This window comes from Tachyglossus aculeatus, chromosome 6 (assembly GCF_015852505.1).
Source record: "Tachyglossus aculeatus isolate mTacAcu1 chromosome 6, mTacAcu1.pri, whole genome shotgun sequence".
NCBI lineage: Eukaryota > Metazoa > Chordata > Mammalia > Monotremata > Tachyglossidae > Tachyglossus > Tachyglossus aculeatus.
The window spans coordinates 38298312-38325517 of NC_052071.1; the positions used below are offsets into that span (position 1 = coordinate 38298312).

Here is a 27206-nt window from a genome sequence, read left to right on the forward strand (position 1 = left end):
TTTGATTAACAAACTTTATTAGAGAGAAGCTCTTCATTAGACACACACACTTACACACAACCAGCCTCTCTCTTCCCAGCCCCGACCCTCAGACAGCGACAAGGACAGGGGCCCGGCCAGGCCCACGGGCGCTGGCCCGGCCTCCACCGGGGCAGCAAGGATGCAGGTGATGCACAGCTTTGAGGTATCTACAGCGGGAGGGGTGGGGGGGTGCTGCCCCAGGACTGGGGGTGGGCACCCTCACACCCCCACCCGACGTTTCACAAGAACAGAGCCGGGCTCACCCAGTGAGGGGCTCTCCGACCCCCGGCCCAAGTTGCCCCTTCGCTCTCCGGCATCCTGCTCGGAGCAGGGGCTCCCTCCGCCCAATCCCCACCCCTCACTCTTGGGGAGCACTCCGGGAACGCGGAACTCTTCCTTCACCCTCCGAGTGAGAGCGGAGGGGGAGGAAGGAAGCAGCTATCCAGACCCCAGGGATCCCGGCAGCTTGGACCCAAGGCTGGAAATTCTCACTGAAAGGCAGGCGGGAGGGTAGACAGGCAGGCCAGGCGGGTGGGCACGAGGCGCATGGAGCCCACTTACGGGACGTGGAGCTGGTGGGCAGGATGGGGCAACCAGAGAGAGGCGTGTGGCAGCGAGGTGCAGGGGCAGAGCGTGTCAGGACCTCCCAGCCGGAGCGGGGTGGGGGGAACATCTTGGACCGGAATACTGAGGTGGGAGAAGGGGGTTGGGGAGAGGGAGACCCTCTCCCCAGCCTTGCGGCCCACACCAGAAGAAAGCAGCCAAAACATCGGGAGCCTGTCGAGCCAAAAGGGGAGGGCGGCCCTGCCCTGCCCCTTCACTCCTCTTTCTTGTCCTTAGGGCCGTCTACCGCTGCCTGTGAAGGAAGAGAACTGGCAGCGGGCATGGAGAGGCGATGGGGGGGGGAGCAGGGGGTTGCACTGGGGGAAAGACTCCAGCCCTGTGCCTTAGCTCCTGGGGTCAGGTTCGAGGCGCCCCTCCCCCTCCGCGCCCGACTTTCGAGCAGCCGGTACGGACCCAGAGGCCTTCTCTGTTCACTCGAGGCCTCCGTCCGGGCAGAGCCGAGAGGCCGCTGGCAGACCTCGCTAGGCGAGCGGCAGGTCCTGCTACTCTTTACCTGGTGTCACCCTTGAGTCTGGGGGCCGGACCCCCACGGCTTGCCCACCCAACACTAGACATAACCACGGAGATACCTGCAGAAGGCACCAGGGACACGCAGCCACCCTCGCTCTTTCAGCCCTGTACCTGCCCTGTTTCCCCAGGGGTCCCGGGCCCCCAGCCCCCGAGCTGACCCTGCGGACCGGAGCCCACCTAGTGACTTCCCTCCCAGGCCATAGAAGTCTCTCCCCAGGGGCAGCCCAAACCACGGCCCAGAATAGCATCCAGCAGCTATTTATATGCTGCCTGCCCCAGGCACACCACTTGATCCTCAGAGCCTGCCTTGCTGCTCTGTGGCTATTTTGGGGAGAAATCGGGGAGGCGGCTGGGATGGGGAGGAAGAGCACGGACAGCGGGCCGTCTGACTCTTCCGGGGCTCCATCCGCTGACCCGAGCGGCGGGAGGGCAGGGAAGCCACTCGGGCAGAGCCCGACCCGACGGAAGCAGCGGGGTGCAGGACCGGGGCTGTACAGACCTAGCTCAGGAGGGTGGGGGACCGCGCCCCGAGCTTCCCCACCACCCTGCCGACTGCACCGGGATCCTCAGCCTCCTTCCTGGAGGCCTTGGGCCAGGGCCGGGAACCATGTCCGAGCACAGGGCTGCCTTCATCGGTGCCATGCCAGCGGAGTGCCCGTCATCAGCCAATTTGTACTTCCCAAGCGCTTAGTACAGTGCTCTGCACATAGTAAGCGCTCAATAAATACGACTGATGATGATCAGCTGGGGACGGGGCAGCAGCTGGAACTCCGGGAAGCACCAGGAGCTACGTCGCTTCCCCCTAGGGCTGACTGCGCAGAAGGGGCAGGTGGAAAGGGTGAAAGCGGCAGCCTGGCCTCTGACTTAGGCCCTGGCACATCCTGGCTTGCCTTACCTTCTCTGCTCTTCCCTTCACGGGCCAATCTCCCACTGGCTGGAAACCTGCAGCTCAGCCAGCTGCCTCTGCCCCCCCGCTGGCTGCCGACTGGGCGCTAACGGAGGAGTTGGGGGTCGGGGGGAAGGTGTCACCTGACCCTGAAGACCCTTCTGGAAGGCTTGGGGTCTGGTTAGACTCCATGGCCCTCCACTCCACGCCGTTCTGCTCCCAACCTTCGGCGGCGAGGGGAGGGATGGGAGGATCTGGTAGAGCCCAGCTAGGCCAGAGTCCTGCTGGTTCCCCCAAGAAGTCCGGCCACCGACCCCCACCAAAACAGGAAGAGCCCCCAGAGCCCCCCAACCAGCCAGAGCCAGACCGAACTAAGACTGCCCCGGAGCCGGGCCCCGCAAGCTGCCATACACTGTGTTCCAATTGAGTTTGCCTGCGGCCGCTCGCCGAAACGGCTACCGGCTCCCCGGCTCGGCCCCCAGCGGGCCGGGGGCAAGGAGAAGCTCACCAAAGCTCCCGCCCGCGTCCGTACCTGCAGCCGAGAGTGCTCCTCCAGCAGCCGGTCGTATTCCTTGGTCAGCCCCTCGGACTGCTTGCGCATGGCCAGGGCTTCGTTCTCCGCCTTCTCCAAGCCTGCGAGGGGTAGAGGACACCACGGGCCGTCGCGGGGAGCCCCAGGGTGCCCCGACCCAATCTTTCCCTCCCCGAAGGCTTCCGGCCAGCTCACGGAAGCGGTCTCCCCCGTGGGCTAGCAGGCAGTTCAGGGCCAGGGCAGAAAAGGAGCAGGGGGAGCCACGGGACTCTCGCTCGGGGATGCCAGTTCGGGGTGGGTGTTGAGCAGGCAGCTGTGCCCTCTTGCAACTCTTCCCGCGTCTACGGACACGCACGCTGCCTGTCCCTTGGGGGGAACCCCCGGCCCTTGACCTGGTGAGCTACTAGCAGGAGAGGCTCAAAGGGAGGTCAGTAGGGCTAGGTTGAGGAGGAGGGGGGAATGCTGCCTTTAGGGTCCCCCACCCCTTTCCTCCTCATGCTCCGCATCTCCAGAGGGAGAGCTGGAGGGCAGTCAGTGAAGGACAGACGGCCCCTCACCACAGCTCCACTATTAACTGCTACCTGATGGGGGGACGGAGGGAGGGGAGGAGAGAGAGACCCAGCTGGGATGGCCTGCAGATGCCCGGGTCGAGCTCCTGGATGTGAGGAAGAACGCGTGCCTGCTGTGCTGAAGCCCATGGGTCACTCCCAATCCCTTGAGGCGCGGAAGGGAAACTCCCACGGAGCCTCCCCGCCTGGATGGCCGGGAGCTGGAAGGAAGTGTGGGCGGCCCCATCCCCTGGGCTGGAGACCCGGCCGCATATGCCACCCAGGGAATCCCCTTCCCCTCTGGAGAGCAGGCAGCAGACCATGCAGGAAAGAGTTAAAGGAGCCTGCAGCCACTTTGGAGTTGCAAGAAACGTAACTCTTGTCCACTCCCTTCCCGAACAGCTCCCCCGCCACCCCTCAAAACAAAACAAAAACCAGACCTCAAACCCACCCTCCTCTCTGTTCTCAGCTGAAAGGCATCTCTGCTCCCCACACCTCCTCCTTGGCCTGGCTACTCTGCATTGTACGCTGCACAACACTGTAGGTCTTTCTGTATCCCCTCTGCCAGCCACTGACCTCTGCTCGGCACTGATTATCTTGGGTGTATGCGCGTATATGCGTGTGTTGGTTGCGGGAGGGGGGGGGTTGGAGCGAGTGAGGGAAAAGAAACAACATCGGGGAGGTGGGAGAATGTTTGCCACGTGCTTCCTCTGCACCGGGTTGGGGGTGCGGGGGCGAAGCAGGCACGGTGCCCCTCCCTCCTCCCCTCCCTCCCTGGACCCGACTGACTTTTCTTGGTGGCGGCCAGCTCTTGGCTCAGCCTCGTGACCTCCGCTTTCAGGGTCTTGTTCTCCGTAAAGTCTGCATCCTTCAGGTCCAGGGTGTCTGCGTCAATGCCCGCCTCCTGGTAGGTAGGGGGGAAGGGGAAGAAAGGAATTCGGGAGGCTGGTTAGGGGAGAGATAGGAGGACCCCTCTAACTTCTGCGGAGGAAGATGAGAAGGCGCCCCCCCGTCCCCCGGGCTTCCCATTCCCAGGGTCCCGTCCCATCTTGCCACCTGGAGCCTCAAGGGATTTGGAGGGGGATGAGCCTCAGGCAACAAAGCAGGGGGAGAGTGGCCATCCCACCCCTGGTGAAGGGTCAACTGAGAGTCAGCCCTCAGTCTGTTTGGAGATGGCAGCCCTCAGCTAACCATTAAGTGGCCAGAGTTGTGCCTGGCCACCTGCTCACGGTGTGTATGTGTTGGGAGAGGGGGGGCGGAGAAGTCGTCATGGCCCCTCAGGCCACAGAGCCAACCACACCTCTTCCGAGTTGCCCAGGGAGGGCCAGCAGAGAGCCCACTTGCTTGGACTTGTATCTTTCCTCCTGCCTGGCGGGACCCATGCTGGGGTTTGGCTGGCAGGCTCAGGAGCCACCCAGGAGGGAGAGGAAGGAGGAGAAGGCCAGACTTCAGAGGGAAGGTGGGGGCCCCCACAGAATCCTTCCTCCCCGAAGATCAAGCCCCAGAGGGCTTGACTCCAGGGGCACCAAGCCTCTGGCGGTCCCATCCCCCAGAACCACACCGGCTCTGCCTCCTCCCCGCTGGCGCGTCTCGCCTTGCATAAAACCAAGATTTATGAGATGCAGCGGCGGCGATGTTACGGAGGCCGGCGGCCCAGCAGTGTGGGGGGAAGCTGCCCAGAGCCGTGCCAGTCCCAGGAGCGCTGGCACCCGGCCTCACCCAAGGGCCTCATGGGCTGCGGGAGGGGGAGAGGGCAGCCCCCACTCGCCTTCTTCAGCTTGTCGTTCTCCTCCATGTATTTCTTGGCCGCGTCACTGGCACCCTCTGCCTGCTTCTTGAAGGCCTCATTGGAAGCCAGCAGGGTGGCCTGCTGGGAGATGAGGGTGACCAGGCGTCTCAGCAGGCTGAAGTCCATTTGTGAGGGGGACGGAGGGAGAGAAAGAGATATGGCATTAGCATCTACGAGGGGCACGCACACACACAGAGCACAGTCACATGCCTTCCTCCTGCCCAGGCTGGAATTTCTGGGCTAGGAGCGCCGGGCTCCCGCCTCCCCTGGGGCCGCTGCCCGCCTGTTGGTCCAGGAGACTCTGCCAGGCTCCCTCGCCCTCTGAATGGACGAGGTGGGCTTGGAGAAGGAAGGGGAGGAAGCCCCCGGTGACCGGAGAGGAGGGGAGAGCCTGAGAGAGGCAGAGGGAGGAAGCGCCTGCCTGTCGGGAGCAGGGGCATTTATTTGGTAGGAAAGACCAAAAAAAGCAGAGAACGATGGGAGAATGAGAGCGCACCAGGCCAAAAAGCCCTTCCTCCCTCTCTGGACTAGCCAGAACTCTCACGCTTATACTGGACTCTCCCAAGCGCTCAGTACAGTGCTCAGCTCACAGTAGCGCTGAATAAACATGATTGACTCATCATCATCATCAATCGCATTTATTGAGCGCTTACTGTGTACAGAGCACTGGACTAAGCGCTTGGGAAGTACAAGTTGGAAACATATAGACAGTCCCTACCAAGCAGTGGGCTCACAGTCTAAGAGGGGGAGACAGAGAACAAAACCAAACATACTAACAAAATAAAATAAATAGAATAGATATGTACAAGTACAATAAATAGAGTAGTAAATATGTACAAACATATATACATACATACAGGTGCTGTGGGGAAGGGAAGGAGGTAAGATGGGGGGGATGGAGAGGGGGGCGAGGGGGAGAGGAAAGAAGGGGATCAGTCTGGGAAGGCCTCCTGGAGGAGGTGAGCTCTCAGTAGGGCCTTGAAGGAAGAGAGCTAGCTTGGCGGATGGGCAGAGGGAGGGCATTCCGGGCCCGGGGGATGACGTGGGCCGGGGGTCGATGGCGGGACAGGCGAGAACGAGGTACGGTGAGTACGGTGACTGATCCTTCTGGCGGGCCAGAGCAGGCTCCGAGGCCCACGCTACCGCGTGCAGCCCTGCGGGAACTCTGGGCCAAACCTTCCCGGGGCCAACGCTTCCGACACCACCCGTAGCCACGTAGGGAAGGAGCCGGAAGATCCCAGGCTCAAAGGCTGGGGCGACTGGGGACCCAGCAGAGGCCCTTTCTAGAACCAAGCTAGCTGTTACGTAATTCGGCCCGAATGAGGTCTTCTCTGCCTAGGGGGAAGGAAGGGAAGAAATGGGGTGTGAGATAAGGTTTCGGGTGTCTAGTCATCCAGGAGAGGTGAGCGTGCGGCAGCCTGAGCCCGGGGGGAAAAGGTGGGAGGGGCTGCCGCTTTCGCAGACAGGGGGAGGCTCACCGCCTGACCAGCCCAGAGCCTTCCGCTGCTGCAGGTGGGGAAGAGGCCTTGCTCATGGAGGGAGGGGGTGGGTCATTCATTCATTCAATCGTATTTATTGAGCACTTACTTTGTGCAGAGCACTGGACTAAGCGCTTGGCAAGTACAAGTCGGCAACATAGAGAGACGGGCCCTACCCAACAACGGGCTCACAGTCTAGAAGGGGGAGACAGACAACGAAACAAAACATATTAACAAAATAAAGTAAATAGAATAGTAAGTATGTACAAGTAAAATAAAATAAGCAAGAACAAGGAGCCTGCGCCCGGGGAACTTATTTTACTTGTACATATCTATTCTATTTATTTTATTTTGTTAGTATGTTTGGTTTTGTTCTCTGTCTCCCCCTTTTAGACTGTGAGCCCACTGTTGGGTAGGGACTGTCTCTATATGTTGCCGATTTGTACTTCCCAAGCGCTTAGTACAGTGCTCTGCACATAGTAAGCGCTCAATAAATACGGTTGATGATGATGATGAATTAGGGGACCTGGCCTCTAATCCTAGCTCTGCCACTTGGCAGCCGTGGGACCTTGGTTCAGACATTTAATTTCTCCAGGCCTCTGTTTCCTCACCTGGGAAATGGGAATTCAACACCTGTGCTCCCTCCTACTTAAGACTGTGAGCTCCGTGGGGAATAGGGACTGTATCTGACTTGGGCACCTTGTATAATGATAACGATGGCATTGATTAAGCGCTTACTATGTACAAAGCACTGTTCTAAGCGCTGGGGAGGTCACAAGGCCATCAGGTTGTCCCACGGGGGGGCTCACAGTCTTAATCCCCATTTGACAGATGAGGTAACTGAGGCACAGAGAAGTGACTTGCCCAAGATCAATCAATGGCATACGATAATAACGACGATGATGGCATTTGTGGTAATAATAATAATAATGGCATTTGTTAAGTGTGAAGCACTGTTCTAAGCGCTGGGGAGGGGATACAAGGTGATCAGGTTGTCCCACGCGGGGCTCACAGTCTCAGTCCCCATTTTACAGACGAGGCCCGCTCCCTGACACCGTCCCTCCAACCCAGCGGAGGCCCTCCCGTCCCCAGATCCACACGGTGGGCCAATCTCTCCCGTCCTGAGTCCGCTCCAGGTTCAAACCGGGTCCTCCCCTGCCCCTCCCGGGCGTCGGGTGAGCGGGCCGAGGGAGGAGGGGGTTCGGCGGCACAAAGGGTAACCCAAGTAGGGACGGAAAGAGATAGCGGAGAGAGAGGGCGAGCGGGGTTCAAGTTGCACACGATGAGGAGGTCCGGGGGACGGAAAAGCATCCAGAGAACCAGGGGCTACCTCCAACCCGGCCCTTTAGGGCCTTTCTTCCTGACCCAAGGCCCTGACTCCCCCTCTTACCGTAACGGCTCAACCCAACCCAGGGTCCTCCCCTAGTCTCCCGGGCTTGAGGGGAACAAAACCATCACGACAACAACGATCAGGAGGCAGCGGAAGCCCGCGCCCGCCCAGCTCAGCCCGTAAGAAGGCCCCAGCCTCCCACAGCCAGGGCGAAAGTCCCACCAGCTCAGCTGGGGCCTTCTCGGAGCTATCGCTATTTAGAGAGAGGTATTGGATAGGCTGAGAAACGCTTGATTTGACGGGGAGGAGAGGGACTTGGCCACCTCTCCCCGGTCCATTGGAGAGGAGACGGCAGGAATGCCGCTGTCGGGTAGGGACCGTCTCTAGATGTTGCCAGCTTGTACTTCCCAAGCGCTTAGTACAGTGCTCTGCACACAGTAAGCGCTCAATAAATACGATTGATTGATTGATTGATTGAATGCTGGTGGAGGGAGAAGACGGGACACAGAACCGCCCCCCCCCCCCCCGCCCCCAGGAGGGTCCAGCACATGGGCCTTGGAGCTGGCCTCCCCGGGGACTGGCCCCAGCAGCGGGACTAGGGCTCCAGATGGCATAACAGGATCTGGCTGGGGCGAGCGTTTTTCCAGTGACATGTGCCCTCTAAAATTAGGGCCCTTGTGCCGCGTGGCTGGGGCCTCAGGTTTCCTGCCCATGTGCTGGCAGGCCTCTCCCCGCCCCGATCTCTGCCACAGGCAGCCCCATGCTGTCCTCCAGAGCCGGGGGGAGGCCGCTGCCCACCCTAAGACCCCCGCCCCGCCACCGACCTTCTCAGGGAGCGGCGCCAGGTGGCTCGGACTCAGAAGCGTGGGCAGTGCTGAGCGACATTCCCTTTCTCTTCCAGAGGAAAGCACCACCGGCCGGCTGGGGAGGACCGGGGGTGGGGGGGGGAGGCCAGCCTGCCAGCGGCGGTGGGCTGGGGGCCGGGCCTGCCATCTGCCGGTGGAGGGCGGCCCGGCGGGCACACGGAGCGCTTAGTACAGTGCTCTGCGCACAGTAAGCGCTCAATAAGTACGACTGCATGAATGAATGAACGGAGACCGGATCGGCCAGAGGCCCAGATGGTGCCCCCCACCCCACCCTCTCCGGGCTGCGGTTGACGTGAGACCCGTTCTCCGGAGGAACCGGTGAGTAACCGTAGCCCAGCCGCCGCATCGCGCCCGGCTGGCAGGGCCCCGGAGGCGGCCAGCTGGTTTCGGCTCTGGGCGGGAGGAGGGGGAGCTGGGCTGGCCTACACCTGCCCGGCTGTCTCCGTCTGAGCACTCTCCCCAAGAGGGGACGTGAAAAAGCAGGAAAAGCAAGGTGTGGGAGGAGTAGGAGGACAAGGAGGGAGCAAGAGGGAGCACGAGACCGGGACCGTTTCCCACCCTTCCCGGTGCCATCCGGTCCCGGAAGGAACCGTGCCCACACTTGGAGCCAGTGGATCTGTGAGCTTGCTTGTCCCTCGCACGTAGCAGCAACCACGGAAATGACCCCGGGGCCAGAAACACTCAGGGAGCGGCCTCGGGTCTCAGGTAACTCCACAAGAATCGAGGGAGGCCACAGACAGGCTGCTTCTCCTCGCTACTGGGGCCTGGATTTTTTTGGCCCTGGATCCACTCTGGCTCGGGAAGGGTGGGGGGGGAGAGTGGGGGGCAGTTAGAGGAGGGGTGGGGGAGGAAAGAGCCTGAATGCGGCCTGAGAAACGGGCACGGCATTTCTTCGGGCTGCTGCTGTGATGTGGCTAAAGGGCCTGTGAGTATTTCCTCCTCGTTGGGGAGGAATGAAGCCCAGAGGACTGAGAAGCTGGAGACCACACCTGGGAAATGGGTGAAAACTGAAGGACGAGAGATTTAGGTGATACCAGAGCACAAGCTTCCCTGGGAGGGGTTCATTCATTCATTCAATCGTATTTACTGAGCACTTACTGTGTGCAGAGCACTGTACTAAGCGCTGGGGAAGTACAAGTTGGCAACATATAGAGACGGTCCCTACCCAACAGCGGGCTCAACTGGAATCCCCACTTCTTCTCCCTTCCACTGGGAAGAACCAGGTCAGCTCAGTGCGGGGGCAGGGGGTTGGAGGCTCCCTGGGTTTCATTCATTCATTCATTCAATCGTATTTATTGAGCGCTTACTGTGTGCAGTAAGTACTTCGCACACAGTAAGCGCTCAGTAAATACGATTGAATGAATGAATGGAGAGCACTGTACTAAGCGCTTGGGAAGTCCAAGTTGGCAACATACAGAGACGGTCCCTACCCAACAGTGGGCTCACAGTCTAGAAGGGGGAGACAGACAACAAAACAAAACATATTAAAATAAAATAAACAGAATAAATATGTACTAATAAAATAGAGTAACACACACGTACAAACATATATACAATAAAATAGAGTAATACATATGTACAAGCATATGTACATATATATATATATATAGGTGCCGTGGGGAGGGGAAGGAGGTAAGGCGGGGGTGGATAGGGAGGGGAGGCCAGGGGCCAGGCCAGGCGGCTACCCCCAACTGTGTGCAGTAAGTACTCTGCACACAGTAAGCGCTCAATAAATACCATTGATTGAATGAATGAATGCAGAGCACTGTACTAAGCGCTTGGGAAGTCCAAGTTGGCAACATACAGAGACGGTCCCTACCCAACAGTGGGCTCACAGTCTAGAAGGGGGAGACAGACAACAAAACATATTAACAATATAAAATAAACAGAATATGTACAAATAAAGTAAATAAATAAAATAGAGTAATACATATGTACAAACATATATACAATAAATAAAATAAATAGAGTAATGCATATGTACAAACATATATACATATATATGTGTACATATATATAGGTGCCGTGGGGAGGGGAAGGAGGTAAGGCGGGGGTGGATAGGGAGGGGAGGCCAGGGGGCTACCCCCAACTGTGTGCAGTAAGTACTCTGCACACAGTAAACGCTCAATAAATACCATTGATTGAATGAATGAATGAATGCAGAGCACTGTACTAAGTGCTTGGGAAGTCCAAGTTGGCAACATAGAGAGACGGTCCCTACCCAACAGTGGGCTCACAGTCTAGAAGGGGGAGACAGACGAAAAAACAAATTAACAAAATAAAATAAACAGAATAAATATGTACAAATAAAATGAATAAATAAAATAGAGTAATGCATATGTACAAACATATATACAATAAATAAAATAGAGTAATACATATGTACAAACATATATATACATATATATGTACATATATATAGGTGCCGTGGGGAGGGGAAGGAGGTAAGGTGCGGGTGGATGGGGAGGGGAGGCCAGGGACCAGGCCAGGTGGCTACCCCCAACTGTGTGCAGTAAGTACTCTGCACACAGTAAGTGCTCAATAAACACCATTGATTGAATGAATGAATGCAGAGCACTGTACTAAGCGCTTGGGAGGTCCAAGTTGGCAACATACAGACGGTCCCTACCCAACAGTGGGCTCACAGTCTAAAAGGGGGGAGACAGACAACAAAGCAAAACATACTAACAGAATAAAATAAACAGAATAAATATGCACAAATAAAATAAATAAACAAAATAGAGTAATAAATACGTACAAACATGCATACAATAGAGTAGCACATACGTACAAACATATGCACACACATATATGTACATATACATATATACGTATGCGTGTGTATATATGCATACACACATACATATATGTATACAGGTACATACATGTACATACACATATGCACACACACATATACATGTATATACGTATACATACATATACATACACACACACATAGAAATACATATACATACACACACATATATACATATATGTATGTACACACACACACACACACACACACTGTGAGCCCACTGCTGGGTAGGGACTGTTTCTATATGTTGCCAACTTGTACATCCCAAGTGCTTAGTACAGTGCTCTGCACACAGTAAGCGCTCAATAAATACGATTGATTGATATATCTATATATCTATCTATATATATATATCAATGTATATCTATATCTATATCTATATATATAGATATATATCTATATCTATATAGATATAGATATAGATATATATCTATATAGATATAGATATATAGATATATATATGTACAGGAGCCGTGGGGAGGGGAAGGAGGTAAGGCAGGGGGGTGGATGGGGAGGGAAGGCCAGGGGCCCCCCCCCAACTGGGTGAGCGTGCCTGTGCTCCATAGAGCGGGTCCGTGAGCCCGCCGCTGCCATGGCACCATCAACAGGAGAACCATCTCCAGCTCCTGCCGGGCTGCCCACCCAAGGGGCCTACTGAGGCCCACCGTGCCACGCGGCCAGGCTGGCCCGGGGAGTGGCCCCGCTGTGCCCACCCCTCCTCGTCTTACGCCATTCTTCTGGGACCCAATCCCCGCCCTGCCTCAGGGCCGACCCAAGGAAAGGAAACTAAAAAAAGAGATTAACAAAAAAGGAGATGCTCTCCGCTCGCTCGCTGGAAGCCCTCTTCGGCCCCGGCTGCTCCAGGACTGCACGGGGAGGGAAGGAGGGAGGGAGGGAGGGAGGGACGGAGGGAGATCTGGAATGGATCCTGGGCCCCTGGGCTCCTTAGGGTAGGGACCATCCCTATATGCTGCCAACTTGTACTTCCCAAGCGCTTAGTACAGTGCTCTGCACACAGTAAGCGCTCAATAAATACGATTGATTGATCGACTGATTGGACGTCGGAAGGTCTTGGGTTCTAATCCCAGCTCCGCCACATTCATTCATTCATTCATTCAACCGTATTTATTGAGCGCTTACTGTGTGCAGAGAACTGGACTAAGCACTTGGGAAGTACAAGTTGGCAACATAGAGAGACAGTCCCTCCCCAACAGCGGGCTCACAGTCTAGAAGACTGTCTGCTGTGTGCACACGTCTGCTGCGTGACCTTGGGCAAGTCACTTCACTTCTCTGGGCCTCAGCTGCCTCATCTGTAAAACGGGGATTAAGAGTGGGAGCCCTGTGTGGAATAGGGGCTGAGCCCAACGTGATTAGCTTGTAGCTACCCCAGCACTTAGAATAATAATAATAATGGCATTTATTAAGCGCTTACTATGTGCAAAGCACTGTTCTAAGCACTGGGGAGGTTACAAGGTGATCAGGTTGTCCCACGTGGGGCTCACAGTCTTAATCTCCATTTTATAGATGAGGGAACTGAGGCACAGAGAAGTTAAGTGACTTGCCTGAAGTCACCCAGCTGACAAGTGGCGGAGCCAGGTTCGAACAGTGGTTGGCACATAGTACCACAACAAATACTATAATTATTACTGTTAGAGATGTGGATAGGGCAAAGGCTTGGGAGTCAGAGGTCATGGGTTCTAATCCCAGCTTCGCCAATTGTCAACTGTGTGACTTTGGGCAAGTCACTTAACTTCTCTGTGCCTCAGTTGCCTCACAGAGAAGCAGCGTGGCTCAGGGGAAAGAGCACGGGCTTTGGAGTCAGAGGTCAGGGGTTCAAATCCCGGCTCCGCCACTTCTCAGCTATGTGACTTTGGGCAAGTCACTTAACTTCTCTGTGCCTCAGTTACCTCACCTGTAAAATGGGGATTGAGACTATGAGCCCCCCGTGGGACAACCTGATCACCTTGTAACCTCCCCAGCGCTTAGAACAGTGCTTTGCACATAGTAAGTGCTTAATAAATGCTATTATTATTATTATCTGTAAAATGGGGATTAAGACTCTGAGCCCCCTGTGGGACAACCTAATTACCTTGTATCTCCCCCAGAGCTTAGAACAGTGCTTGGCACATAGTAAGTGCTTAACAAATACCATTATTATTATTATTATTATTATTATTATTATCATCATCATCATCCAACCGGGGCAAACTGCTCCCTAGTGGACAACAGAGTTGCCACGGCCGGCCAGTCGGCTTGAAATGAAATGGAAAGCCTCACAGACGACTACGGTAATAGGAGAATCGGGTAGGGCTCCAGACAAGAGTTAGAGAAGAGGTGGAGGGGAGAGGAAGAGGAGGAGAGAGAGGAGGTGGCCACCACAGGTTGCCTGCAGTGAAGGTAATGCATGGTCCACCTGGCCACTGTGGCTGAGACTGCCTGACGCAGGAAGGGAGGAACTGAGGCAGCGGAGAAGGTTGCCGGGGAAGTCATACTTGGATCTGAACCTGGGAGTAATTATGCCAATTGCCAACTCCTCACTCCGGGCTTCAAGGCTGTCCATCACCTCACCCCCTCCTCCTTCACCTCCCTTCTCTCCTTCTCCAGCCCAGCCCGCACCCTCTGCTTCTCTGCCGCTAATCTCCTCACCGGGCCTCATTCTCGCCTGTCCCGCCGTCGACCCCCGGCCCACGAATGCCCTCCCTCTGCCCATCCGCCAAGCTAGCTCTCTTCCTCCCTTCAAGGCCCTGCTGAGAGCTCACCTCCTCCAGGAGACCTTCCCAGACTGAGCCCCTTCCTTCCTCTCCCCCTCGTCCCCCTCTCCATCCCATCTTACCTCCTTCCCTTCCCCACAGCACCTGTATATATGTTTGTACATATTTATTACTCTATTTATTTATTTATTTTACTTGTACATATCTATTCTATTTATTTTATTTTGTTAGTATGTTTGGTTTTGTTCACTCTCTCCCCCTTTTAGACTGTAAGCCCACTGTTGGGTAGGGACTGTCTCTATATGTTGCCAATTTGTACTTCCCAAGCGCTTAGTACAGTGCTCTGCACATAGTAAGCGCTCAATAAATACGATTGATGATGATGATGATGATGACCCCCGGCCCACATCATCCCCCTGGCCCGGAATGCCCTCCCTCCACCCATCCGCCAAGCTAGCTCTCTTCCTCCCTTCAAAGCCCTACTGAGAGCTCACCTCCTCCAGGAGGCTTTCCCACACTCAGCCCCCTCCTTCCTCTTCCCCTCCTTCCCCTCCCCACAGCACCTGTACGTCTGTATGTACATATTTATTACTCTATTTAATTTGTACATATTTATTCTATTTATTTTGTTAATATGTTTTGTTTTGTTCTCTGTCTCCCCCTTCTAGACTGTGAGCCCACTGTTGGGTAGGGACTGTACCTACCAACTTGATTATATCAATCAATCAATCGTATTTATTGAGCGCTTACTGTGTGCAGAGCACTGTACTAAGCGCTTGGGAAGTACAAATTGGCAACATATAGAGACAGTCCTTACCCAACAGTGGGCTCACAGTCTAAAAGGGGGAGACAGAGAACAAAACCAAACATGCTAACAAAATAAAATATAGATACATCTATATGTTGCCAACTTGCAGTTCCCAAGTGCTTAGTACAGTGCTCTGCACATAGTAAGTGCTCAATAAATACGACTGAATGAATGAATGAATGCCAATGCACCCGACAAGTGGCCTAACTACTTCCTTTAGCCAAACGGGACCTTCAGACCCAGAGGAGGGCCCAGGTTCGGCCACCTTTCTGCCCCAGCCTTCAGTTTCCCTTCCCCTAAGGCGTCCCTCGGCCTCAGCCCTCCCAGAGGGGGCCCAATATGGGGGCAGAGGCCAGGACTCCGGGGTGCTCGCTGCCTGGCTCCACCTCCGATGAACTAGGTGATCTCAGGGAAATCATTAGACCCAAGGTCTCTGAGAACTGGAAGGAGTCGATTTCCTCCTTCCGACTCTCAGCACTAGGGTGACTAGGGTGATGGTCAATTGGATGAAGGGGGAAAAAAAGAAATCCATTCAGATCTCTGAGCCTGGGGGCAATGGGTGAGCTGGGGATGACTACTAAAAAGAACAGCATGAAGCCTGATGCCCTGTAATCCTACTACTTGGCATCCTCAATGGAGGTGGCCCTGAGTCACAAAGGGCAGGCCCTGTCAGATCAGATCAGACGTGCCGTGCCGGTCTCTCCTCGATTGGGCTCCCAGAAGCTCCAGGTGAGGCCGGAGGCAGCAGGCCCTCTGGGACCCCCCGAGATGAGGGGCAGGGGGCTGGGCGCCTTGCTGTGACCCCCGACTCCACGGCCCGGGAGGCCCAGAGCACGCAGAGACGCAGCGTGGCCTAGTTGAAAGAGCCCATGCCTCGGAGTCAAAGGACCTGGGTTCTAATCCCAGCTCTGACAGATGCTTGCTGTGTGACCTTGCGCAAGTCACTTCCCTCGAGAAGCAGCGTGGCTCAGTGGAAAGAACCCGGGCTCTGGAGTCGGTGGTCATGGGTTCAAATCCCGGCTCCGCCAACTGTCAGCGGGGTGACTTTGGGCAAGTCACTTGACTTCTCTGGGCCTCAGTTACCTCATCTGCAAAATGGGGATTGACTATGAGCCCCCCGTGGGACAACCTGATCACCTTCATTCATTCAATCGTATTTATTGAGCGCTTACTGTGTGCAGAGCACTGTACTAAGCGCTTGGGAAGTACAAGTTGGCAACATATAGAGACGGTCCCTACCCAACAGCAGGCTCACAGTCTAGAAGACCTTGTAACCTCCCCAGCGCTTAGAGCAGTACTTTGCACATAGTAAGCACTTAAATAAATGCCATTATTATTATTATTCCCTGTGCCTCAATTCTCCTGTTCACTCACCTACTTGTACTGTACTGTGAGCCCCAAGTGGGAAAGGCACTGCGTCCAACCTAGTTCACCTCCATCTACCCCGGCACTTAGAACAGTGTTTGACAGAGTAAAATAAAAAACCCAGCTAGAACCCCCCACACCCAGGGGCATCACCCCATTTTTCATTCATTCATTCAGTCGTATTTATTGAGCGCTTATTGTGTGCAGAGCACTGTATTGGGTGCTTGGGAAGTACAAGTTGGCAACACACTTTTCCAGAGCCCCTCCCTTCCGCTACCCCGTCATGCTTCAGAGCACTCCCTCCTCCTGGGGCAGAGTAGCTGAGGCACGGAGAAGTGAAGTGGCTTGCCCAAGGTCACGCAGCTGACGGTTGGCGGTGCCGGGATTTGAACCCATGACCTCTGACTCCAAGGCCCGTGCTCTTTCCACTGAGCCACGCTGCTTATCTTGTATTACTATTACATTATATCACCTGTATCTATGTATATCACCTGTATATATGTTTGCATGTCACCTGTATATATGTTTGTATGTATTTATTACTCTACTTATTTTACTTGTACATATTTATTCTATTTATTTTATTTTGTTAATATGTTTTGTTTTGTTGTCTGTCTCCCCTTTCTAGACTGTGAGCCCGCTGTTGGGTAGGGACTGTCTCTACATGTTGCCAACTTGTACTTCCCAAGCGCTCAGTACAGTGCTCTGCACACAGTAAGCGCTCAATAAATACGATTGAATGAATGAAGGCGGCAAGACCTTGCTTAGCCTCCACCGAGAAGCCGGGGGAAAGCACGCTGAAATCACTGGCTGGTATTTCCAAGTCGCTCCCCCTGCCGCCTCAGGCTCCTCCCCGTGGTGCCCCACTCGGACCCCCGGCCCGCCAACTCACAAGGACAACAGCAAGGAGAAGCCGGCGATGTACAGGTTCCTCTGGGCCCGGAAAAGCTTCATGTGGAAGTGCTCCATGGCCCCAGGGGTGGTCTGCAGGTTCACAGTCTCGGTCACGTTGTCGTACTTCCGGATCTCCCGCACGGCATCTGGGGACCGGCGGGGAGAGAGAAGCGGCTTGACGGGGTCCCCGGGAATAGGACGGAAAGGGAAGAGTCTGGGCTGAGGGAGTTAGGACAACAGCCTGGTGCCAGCCTGCCCGGGCCTCCAGAGGGCAAGGGCCACGATATTCCATCTGTCCACATACTGATGGCTCTAAAATGTGGGAAGACGAGCCATCTTTTAAAGCCCTGGCAGCAGCCTGTCACAAAGACAGTGGCTGACTGAACGGCAGAGAGAGAAAGCCGTTTGCGGGCTGACCTCTGCCAAGCCATTCCCTGACCTAAAAGGGGGAAATGAGATCGGTGAAGGCTGAATACCGTCACTTCAGGAACTGGGGCAGGTGGCTAGGGGCAGGGCATGGCACAAGACCCCTGGGGACAAGAAGGGAGGCTGGGTGCCACCACAAGGGCGAGAGGCCAAGGGTGCCCGCTTTGGAAGAGCTAAGGGGAGTCGCGTAGGGAGGGCTCAAGGCCTTGGACAGATTAAGGGAGTCGGAAAGATTCGGGTACCTGGGTTCTAGCTTAAAGGGGTGCAAGAGCTCTAGAGTGCTTCGGGATTAACTGGATGAGATTTGGGCTCCTCTGACTTTGTACTGCCACAACTTTGTCATTTCGGGAAAGCGTGTCCAATTCTGTCACTGAGGATCTTACTTGCAGCCTGAAGTGCCCGACTCCACCCTCAGTGAGTGTCTCTCGACTAATGTAGGAGGGAAAGCCAGAAGGCGGGTGCCCCGAGAATCCATTCCCAGTGAAGGGTTGAGATTTGAACATCCCTCTGATTGGAGCTCCTGGCCTTGAGACCCCCCAACTGACTCCCACGCCTTTTAAGGGGTCTAAGCCGGGGGAGGGTGGCGGCAGTTTGCTGGGTTCATCTAGGGGTGATTTCTAGAGGCAGAAAACGTTGCTGAAGGCTTGTGAAAGGCCAGGACAGAGATTAGGCGAAACTAGGGAGGTTTGGCTTGGGGAAATCCCTGACCGGGGAAGGTGGTGGCAAACTTGACCCCAGCACAGCTGAATCCTTGGGGAGCTTTAAGCCAGAAGGATCCCTGGGCTTGGGCCTGGATCACCACAGGCCAACGCTGACCATTATCTGACCTGCAGTCACCCTCCCTGCTGGTTTTCAAGTGGCTCTTTTCCTCCAGAAAGCTTTTTTTTTTGAAGTCACTGAAAAGCCTGGCCAGCTTTTTTGCCTCATCATTGGCCACTTTGAGGCATCTCTGCCTTCTCCGGGGGTCCAGGGTGCCGATGATGTGAGACAGATGGGTTCCCCCTTTCCTTTGGCCTCACTAGGGCCACCTCTGATCTTTTATCCGCTCTGACTACGAGGCGAGGCAAGGCACCTCCCCAGCACCTTCTGTCGGAGTTGTAACGAGCAGAACCGAGAGCGGATTTACCAGGGACGCTACCTCAATTAACGAGACATCCTTGATGTCGTTTACGCCCTATCTTCTTATGACATCTAGGAGATCGAGGACAGGCATATTCCTAACAGTCAAGGAGCAGAACAAACTTGCGGGGGATTTTCCTGGCTCCATCAGCTTGGTCCAACCGGGACCAGGAGGAGACTCTGCTCTCGCTCCCGGGGAGAGGCAGGCCGCCGCTCTCCCACTCTCCCCTCTTCAACCAGGAAAGGTCACAGGAGCGCCCAGGGGTGTCCAAGCCCAGCCTGAACCCAACCGGATGAGAGCGAGGTCTCCAGGCTAAGCGTATTAAGGAGGGGCAGAATGAGTGCCACAGCCCTAATGAGGCTCAATGACCCCCCACCAAGTTCAGGATGGCAAAAGAGCTGGGCCGCCCAAGGGGCTCTGCCAGTCTCAGCTCACCTCTGGGTCCTGGTTCAACATAGGCCAACGCTGACCACTATCTGACCTGCAGTCACCCTCCCTGCTGGTTTTCAAGTGGCTCATTTCCTCCAGAAAGCTTTTTGTCTGCTGTCTGCTGTGGACTGCTGTCTTTGCTCCGCTAAAGACGGACAGCGTGGGGAGGAAGGGTGATTAGTAGGGGAAATTAACTCACCAACCAACTCATCTCCCTCTCTGGGCTTCTGTAGCCCTCCAGGCTCAGACACCACAGTTCCCCCATCCTGACAGCTGAGTTCAAGGGCACCCGCTAGCTACCCTGACTGCTCCACAAGCACAATGATCAACCCGGGAGGGGGGAAGGGGAGCGGCTGTGAAACCTCCTTCCAGCTCTTCCGAAAGCTCACGGGATCCTAGGGCTAGATTCTTCTGGCAAGAATAATAATAATGATAATATTGGCATTTGTTAAGCGCTTACTATGTGCCAAGCACTGTTCTAAGCGCTGGGGTAGCTACAAGGTGATCAGGTTGTCCCACAGGGGGCTCACAGTCTTCATCCCCATTTTACAGGTGAGGGAACTGAGGCCCAGAGAAGTTCAGTGACTTGCCCAAAGTCACACAGCTGACGAATGGCGGAGCCGGGATTTGAACCCACGACCTCTGACTCCAAAGCCCGGGCTCTTTCCGCTAAGCCACGCTGCTTCCCTAAGAATGGAGAACCCCCATCTTCTGTCAGTTCAGTCAAGGAAGCAAGAGGGATTTGCCTTGTACATATTTACTATTCTATTTATTTTGGTAACGATGTGCATATAGCTATAATTCTATCTGTTCTGACGATTTTGACACCTGTCTCCACGTTTTGTTTTGTTGTCTGTCTCCCCCTTCTAGACCGTGCCAGGTAGGGACCGTCTCTGTATGTTGCCGACTCGTACTTCCCAAGAGCTTAGCACAATGCTCTGCACACAGTGAGCGCTCAATAAATACGACTGAACGAATGAATTTCTCTCGATACCTGGCCTTGTGGACGGGAGACCCTGAGCGCAAAACTGAGGCCAAGAAAGCCTTTTAAAGAGCCGGGGAGGGGCTGGACCAGGACAACGTCCAAGGACAGGCCCACTATTTCACACTGATCCCACTGCCTATTACGTGAAATAAACAGGCATCTATATATTTTCCAGGGGCTTTACGGTCGTTTTAATTAGTCCTTCCCTTCTGCCCTCCCGGCGGTTCCTTGTAGTCTCCTCCAACGGCGAGAGCTTCTTCCTCAGCTATGGAAACTGAGCCACAGAGAACTTGAGCCACTTGGGATTCGGAAAGGCAGAATCAGGAACTAGTTGGGCCCTGATCAGCACGAGAGACTGGAGAGGCTCCTGCCCTGCTCTATGGAGGTTCTGCCCGGTCCACAGCAATATCATCAATCACTGGTCTCTGAGCAGAGTACTGTGCTAAGCGCTTGAGTACTACAGAACAGACACGCTTCCAGCCCACGAGGAGCTCAAATATGATGGACTGACCTACGGCTATGGGAAAACCAACCAGCCTCATAGCTAACTGCCACCACCTGCTCCTCTGAATTCCTCACCAAACGTCTACTTTAATCAATCAATCAATCGTATTTATTGAGCGCTTACTGTGTGCAGAGCACTGGACTAAGCGCTTGGGAAGTACAAGTTGGCAACATAGAGAGACCGTCCCTACCCAACAGTGGGCTCACGGTCTAGAAGGGGGAGACAGAGAACAAAACCAAACATACTAACAAAATAAAATGAATAGAATAGATATGTACAAGTAAAATAAATAAATAGATAAAATAAATAAATTTTAGACAGCCCAACCCCTCTGGGGTTGCCCTGCTGCTTGGGGAAGGGCTTCTGGGCCCCACACCCACAGGCGGACCACCTTCTGGCACACTGGGCCCTCTGGAGAACCAGGCGGCTACCCGGTTGTTGCCCGGGAGCATCCCATTCCCCTCCAATCTTGAGGAGGCACCTCCCACCGCCCAGCCCGGTAAGGGTGGGACCCAAAGACTCCTACCAGCTCCACCAAGGGGAGGAGACCTTTCCCGGCTGGAACGACAGGAAACGTTAAGGCAGCTGTCAGTCGGGCACCAAGGCTCGTTTGGGAATTAGGCCCAAGACCACTTCCCACTTTTCTAAGAGAAGACTTCTGATGATGACGGGCTTTAAGGCCTTGATCCGCTGACCTTACCACTTCCTCAACTGCCCTCATCCCTGCGCATGCTTCCCTCTTGCTTAGCCAAATGTGCCCCTCCCCTCTTCCAGGAAACCATTTCCATCAGCCCATTAGGCCCTGCAAATCCTCCCCTTCTCCACCCTTCCATGCCTAGTCTTCCTGGGCGAGCGTCACCTGGCTCCCAGCTCCCACCCTCGCCACACACCTGTGAGCACTCTTGTTTATCACCATTCAGGCATCTGGGTGTGTGTGTGTGTGTAGACATGTGTTTACTTGTCCTTCTGTTTGCACCGACTCTCATATAAGATCAGAAACCCACTGAAGGCAAGACCTCCTTCATACTGGGTCATCGTGTGCACCTGGGACACGAAGCCCACTACCTGAATATTTTAGGAAGGAGTTGAAGGTAGTGTCACCATGGAAATATGGAAGGCTAGATCGCACTCACCAATGACCAACAGCACCAGGATGACAATGAGGACAACAAAGAAGGTGTTGCCATAAGATATCACCAACTGCACGAAGCGGGATTTGAAGATCTTCTGCCATCTGGAAGCAGAGGGACACACACACACACACACACAGAGCTGGTGAGCACGGGCAACCCTTGGCATGGGGGTAGGGAGACAGATGGGATACCAGCTTAGAAAGCGGGCAACAGAGTGGTTCCTTCTACAGCCTCCTCTGAAAGCAGAGCTTCTAATGATAATGATAATAATGACGATATTTGTTAAGCGCTATGTGCCAAGCACTGTTCTAAGCGCTGGGGTAGCTATGAGGTAATCAGGTTGTCCCACATGGGGCTCATAGCCTTAATTCCCATTTTACAGATGAGGTAACTGGGCATAGACAACTTAAGTGACTTGCCCAAAATCACACAGCTGACGAGTGGCACAGCTGGGATTAGAACCCATGACCTCTGACTCCCAAACCCGGCTCTTTCCCCTAAGCCAAGTCGCTTCTCCCTCAGGTTTCCGGGACAACGTGTTTCTCCATTAGGAGAGGGGATTGCCCCATCCTGTGGGGACTGACTAACCCATGAGAGAACAGTTAGGAGGGCAAAGGTACAACTGAGGCAAGTCTCCAGCCCAGTTTTCACGTGACCCAGTGATGCAAGGACATCCAATCTCTGCAGGAAACAAAACTGTTGCAGGGATCTGGAAGGATATACTGAATGACAGGATTCCTTTTTCCATACATGAGAGGCTCTTCCTCCCTCTGGAAACACTGGAGAGGATCGATCGTACTTACTGATCCTTCCTCTGGCCTGGAATACCCTCCCTCCACACATCCTCCCAAACTGAGCCCCCCTTTTCCTCTCCTTTTCCTTCCTTCCCCATCACCCCCTCCCCACAGCAGTTGTATGTATTTGTACATATTTATTACTTATTTTATTTGTACTTATTCACTATATTTATTTTATTAATGATGTGTATGTAGCTATAACTCTATTTATTCTGATGGTACTGACACCTGTCTACTAGTTTTGTTTTGTTGCCTGCCTTCCCACTTCTAGACTGTGAGCCCGTCGTTGAGTAGGGATCGCCTCTATGTTGCCGATTTGTACTTCCCAAGCGCTCAGTACAGTGCTCAATAAATACGATTGAATGAATGAATATTGAACGCTTATTCATTCATTCAATCGTATTTATTGAGCGCTTACTGTGTGCAGAGCACTGGACTAAGCGCTTGGGAAGTACAAGTTGGCAACATCTAGAGACGGTCCCTACCCAACAGCGGGCTCACAGTCTAGAAGGGGGAGACAGAACAAAACAAAACATACTAGCAAAATTAAATAAATAGAATAAATATGTACAAATAAAATAGAGTAATAAAAACGTACAAATATATACAGGTGCTGTGAGGAGGAGGGGGAGAGGAAGGAGGGGGCTCAGTCTGGGCTTATTGTACGCAGGGCTACTGTAGTACGGGTTTGGGAGAATACAGTGAGATCAGAGTTGGTCGACACATTCCCTGTCTACAAGGAGCTTACAGTTTACAGGGAGAAGATGACTGTGCGGGAGCAGCAGGGGGAAATAAAGGAGAAGTTGGAGCCTCCATTACAGGCAAGATCCTACAACAGGTTCTATCTGCTCCCCAAGACCTCGAGATTACAAATCAGGGTCTTGTGGGAGACCGGCTAATGCCGTACACTTAGGCCACCGCGTTGGACATCAGGCAATTACTTCCGATTGCAACTCTGTGGTCCTCACCCCCTTTCCACAGAGAGGGGAATGGGTCATACCTCTTGGGAGAAATGAAGGGAATGCACAGCAGCAGGACAGCAAACACTTCGGCGTAGAGAAAGGTGGCAACGGCAGTCCACTGAAGACTCATCCTGGGCTGCTCCTTGGTTCCGGGGAGAGAAAGGCACACGCAGCAGCTCCGTCTAGGAGAATGAGGGAATATGGGGTTGAAGAGCTAGAGCAATCTGATGCAAATACACACTCTGGTCAAGGCCACATCCCAGACAATCAACCCTCACTCTTCAAACCTGCCCGGGGGGGGATTTCCAGATCCCCTGTGTCTTCCAGGGGCCAGCTACACTGAAGCAATCAGGAGGCAAGGTAGACTCGATTGAACGGAAGCCCCCGGCGACCCCTCGGCATCCGGGAAATACACTTTTCCTGCAGCAGGACTCAGCTGGAGCCTCAAATTACACACACACCCCCACACAACCTGTCGGAGAGGCCACGTGCTCAAAAACCTCCTCTTTGGACCCTTACGTGGTCTCCTCACATATCCTTGAGTGTGGGGGGGTGTCACATAGTCCCCCTTCTAGACTGTCAGCCCGTTGTTGGGTAGGGACCGTCTCTATCTACTGCCATCTTGTAACAGCGTGGCTCAGTGGAAAGAGCCCGGGCTTTGGAGTCGGAGGTCACGGGTTCAAATCCCGGCTCCGCCAGCTGTCAGCTGCGTGACTTAGGGCAAGTCACTTCACTTCTCTGTGCCTCAGTTCCCTCATCTGTAAAATGGGGATTAAAACTGTGAGCCCCCTGTGGGACAGCCTGATCGCCTTGTAACCTCCCCAGCGCTTAGAACAGTGCCTTGCACATAGTAAGCGCTGAACAAATATCCTCATTACCGCCAGTTGTCAGCTGTGTGACTTTGGGCAAGTCAGTTAACTTCTCTGGGCCTCAGTTCCCTCATCTGTAAAATGGGGATTAAGACTGTGAGCCCCCTGTGGGACAACCTGATCACCTTGTAACCTCCCAGCGCTTAGAACGGTGCTCTGCACATAGTAAGCGCTTAACAAATGCCATTATTGTTATTACTATTGTACTTCCCAAGCGCTTATTCCAGCGCTCTGCACACAGTAAGCGCTCAATAAACAATGATTGAATGAATGAAAACGCCCACAGCAGAGCCTCTGGGCTAGTGGAAAAACCTACTATGGGGCAGCGGCTGCAGGCCCGACTCCTGTTTTCGTTCATTCAATCGTATTTATTGAGCGCTTACTGTGTGCAGGGCACTGTACTAAGCGCTTGGGAAGTCCAAGTCGCCAACATATGGAGGCGGTCCCTACCCAACGACGGGCTCACAGTCTAGAAGGGGAAGACAGACAACAAAACAAAACAAGTAGACAGGTGTCAAAATCATCCGAACAGAATTAATGCTATATACACATCATTAACAAAATAAATAGAATAGTAAATATGTACAAGTAAAATCGAGTAATAAATCTGTACAAATATATATATATATATATATACAAGTGATGTGGGGAGGGGAAGGTGAGGAGAGGAAGGGGGGGCCTCAGTCTGGGAAGGCCTCCTGGAGGAGGTGAGCTCTCAGTAGGGCTTTGAAGGGAGGAAGAGAGCTAGCTTGGCGGATGTGCGGAGGGAGGGCATTCCGGGCCAGGGGGAGGTCGTGGGCCGGGGGTCGACGGCGGGACGGGCGAAAACGAGGTACAGTGAGGAGGTTTTCCTCTAATGAGCCCCACCCCTGCAGGGCTGGCAATCTCTTGCCTTCGGTGGACTGCCCGGTCGGTGGGATTCATTCATTCAATCGTATTTACTGAGCGCTTACTGTGTGCAGAGCACTGGACTAAGCGCTTGGGAAGTCCAAGTTGGCAACATATAGAGACGGTCAATCAGTCACTCGTATTTATTGAGAACTTACTGTGTGCAGAGCACTGGACTAAGCGCTTGGGAAGTCCAAGTTGGCAACATACAGAGATGGTCAATCAATCAAACAATCGTATTTATTGAGCGCTTACTGTGTGCAGAGCACTGTACTAAGCGCTTGGGAAGTCCAAGTTGGCAACATATAGAGACGGTCAATCAATCAAACAATCGTATTTTTTGAGCGCTCACTGTGTGCAGAGCACTGTACTAAGCGCTTGGGAAGTCCAAGTTGGCAACATATAGAGACGGTCAATCAATCAATCAATTGTATTTACTGAGCGCTTACTATGTGCAGAGCACTGTACTAAGCGCTTGGGAAGTCCAAGTTGGCAACATATAGAGACAGTCAGTCAATCGTATTTACTGAGCGCTTACTGTGTGCAGAGCACTATACTAAGCGCTTGGGAAGTACAAGTTGGCAACATAACTTGGTTGGTCCCTACCCAACAGCGGGCTCACAGTCTAGAAAGGGGGGACAGACAGTGAAACAAAACATAGTAACAAAATAAAATATGGTAATAAATGCACATATACGGGTGCTGTGGGAAGGGGAAGGAGGTGATGGGGAGAGGAAAATATGTACAAACAAATACAGGTGCTGTGGGGAAGGGAAGGAGGAAAGGTTGGGAGGAGGGGGATCAGAGTGGAAATCAATCAATCGTATTTATTGAGCGCTTACTGTGTGCAGAGCACTGTCCTAAGCGCTTGGGAAGTCCAAGTCGGCAACATAGAGAGACGGTCCCTACCCAACAGTGGGCTCACAGTCTAGAAGGGGGAGGCGGAGAACAAAACCGAACGTATTAACGAAATAAAATCGTTATTTTATCGGTCCACGTCATCCCCCGGGCCTGGAATGCCCTCCCTCTGCCCATCCGCCAAGCTCGCTCTCTTCAAGGCCCTGCTGAGAGCTCACCTCCTCCAGGAGGCCTTCCCAGACTGCGCCCCTTCCTTCCTCTCCCCCTCGTCCCCCTCTCCATCCCATCTTACCTCCTTCCCTTCCCCACAGCACCTGTATATATGTCTGTACATATCTGTTACTCTATTTTACTTGTACATATCTATTCTATTTACCCCAGCACCTGCATATATGTACATATGTCTGTACATATTTGTTACTCTATTTTACTTGTACATATCTATTCTATTTACCCCAGCACCTGTATATATGTACATATGTCTGCACATATTTGTTACTCTATTTTACTTGTACCTATCTATTTATTTTATTTTGTTAGTATGTTTGCTTTTGTTCCCTGTCTCCCCCTTTTAGACCGTGAGCCCACTGTTGGGTAGGGGACCGACTCTCTATGGTGCCAACTTGTCGTTCCCAAGCGCTCAGTCCAGTGCTCTGCACACAGTAATGGCTCAATAAATACGATTGATTGATAAAATCAATAGAGTAAGGCGTCCTGGAGGAGGTGAGCTCTCCGTAGGGATGGCGGGGGGTTGTGAGGAAAACTCCCCTCAGGGCTGAGTCACAGGCCTCAGACGGGGCCTGGCCGGTCCTGCCCACCGCGGGGGCTGCCGGGAAAACGGGCTGGGCTGCCGTCCCGTCGTCCCTCGCGCGGGCTGCCCACCCCTCAACCCGGGGCGATGCCCCCCACCTTCCCCCCTTCCTTTCCCCGTCCCCCCGGGGCCTCCCGGCCGGTTCCTCCTCCTCCGATGTCGGGCTCACCGTCTCTCTCGGCAGGTCAGCAGCCGCGCCGTCACCGCCCCCCACCCCCACGCCGCCTTGCTCCCCTCTTTTCCTGC

At 53.9% G+C, this 27206-nt stretch overlaps 1 protein-coding gene across 1 annotated transcript; it reads right to left on the minus strand.

Moving 5' to 3' along the window:
- BCAP31 (B cell receptor associated protein 31) lies at positions 1 to 27206 on the minus strand. Its single transcript, XM_038747812.1, has 8 exons — positions 27130 to 27206; positions 23573 to 23716; positions 21776 to 21876; positions 17176 to 17323; positions 4890 to 5025; positions 3911 to 4025; positions 2574 to 2674; positions 1 to 877 (listed from the first exon to the last, which is right to left on the minus strand). Exons 2-8 carry the CDS (start codon positions 23662 to 23664, stop codon positions 839 to 841), a joined length of 732 nt encoding a protein of 243 aa, XP_038603740.1. The 5' UTR covers positions 23665 to 23716; positions 27130 to 27206; the 3' UTR covers positions 1 to 838.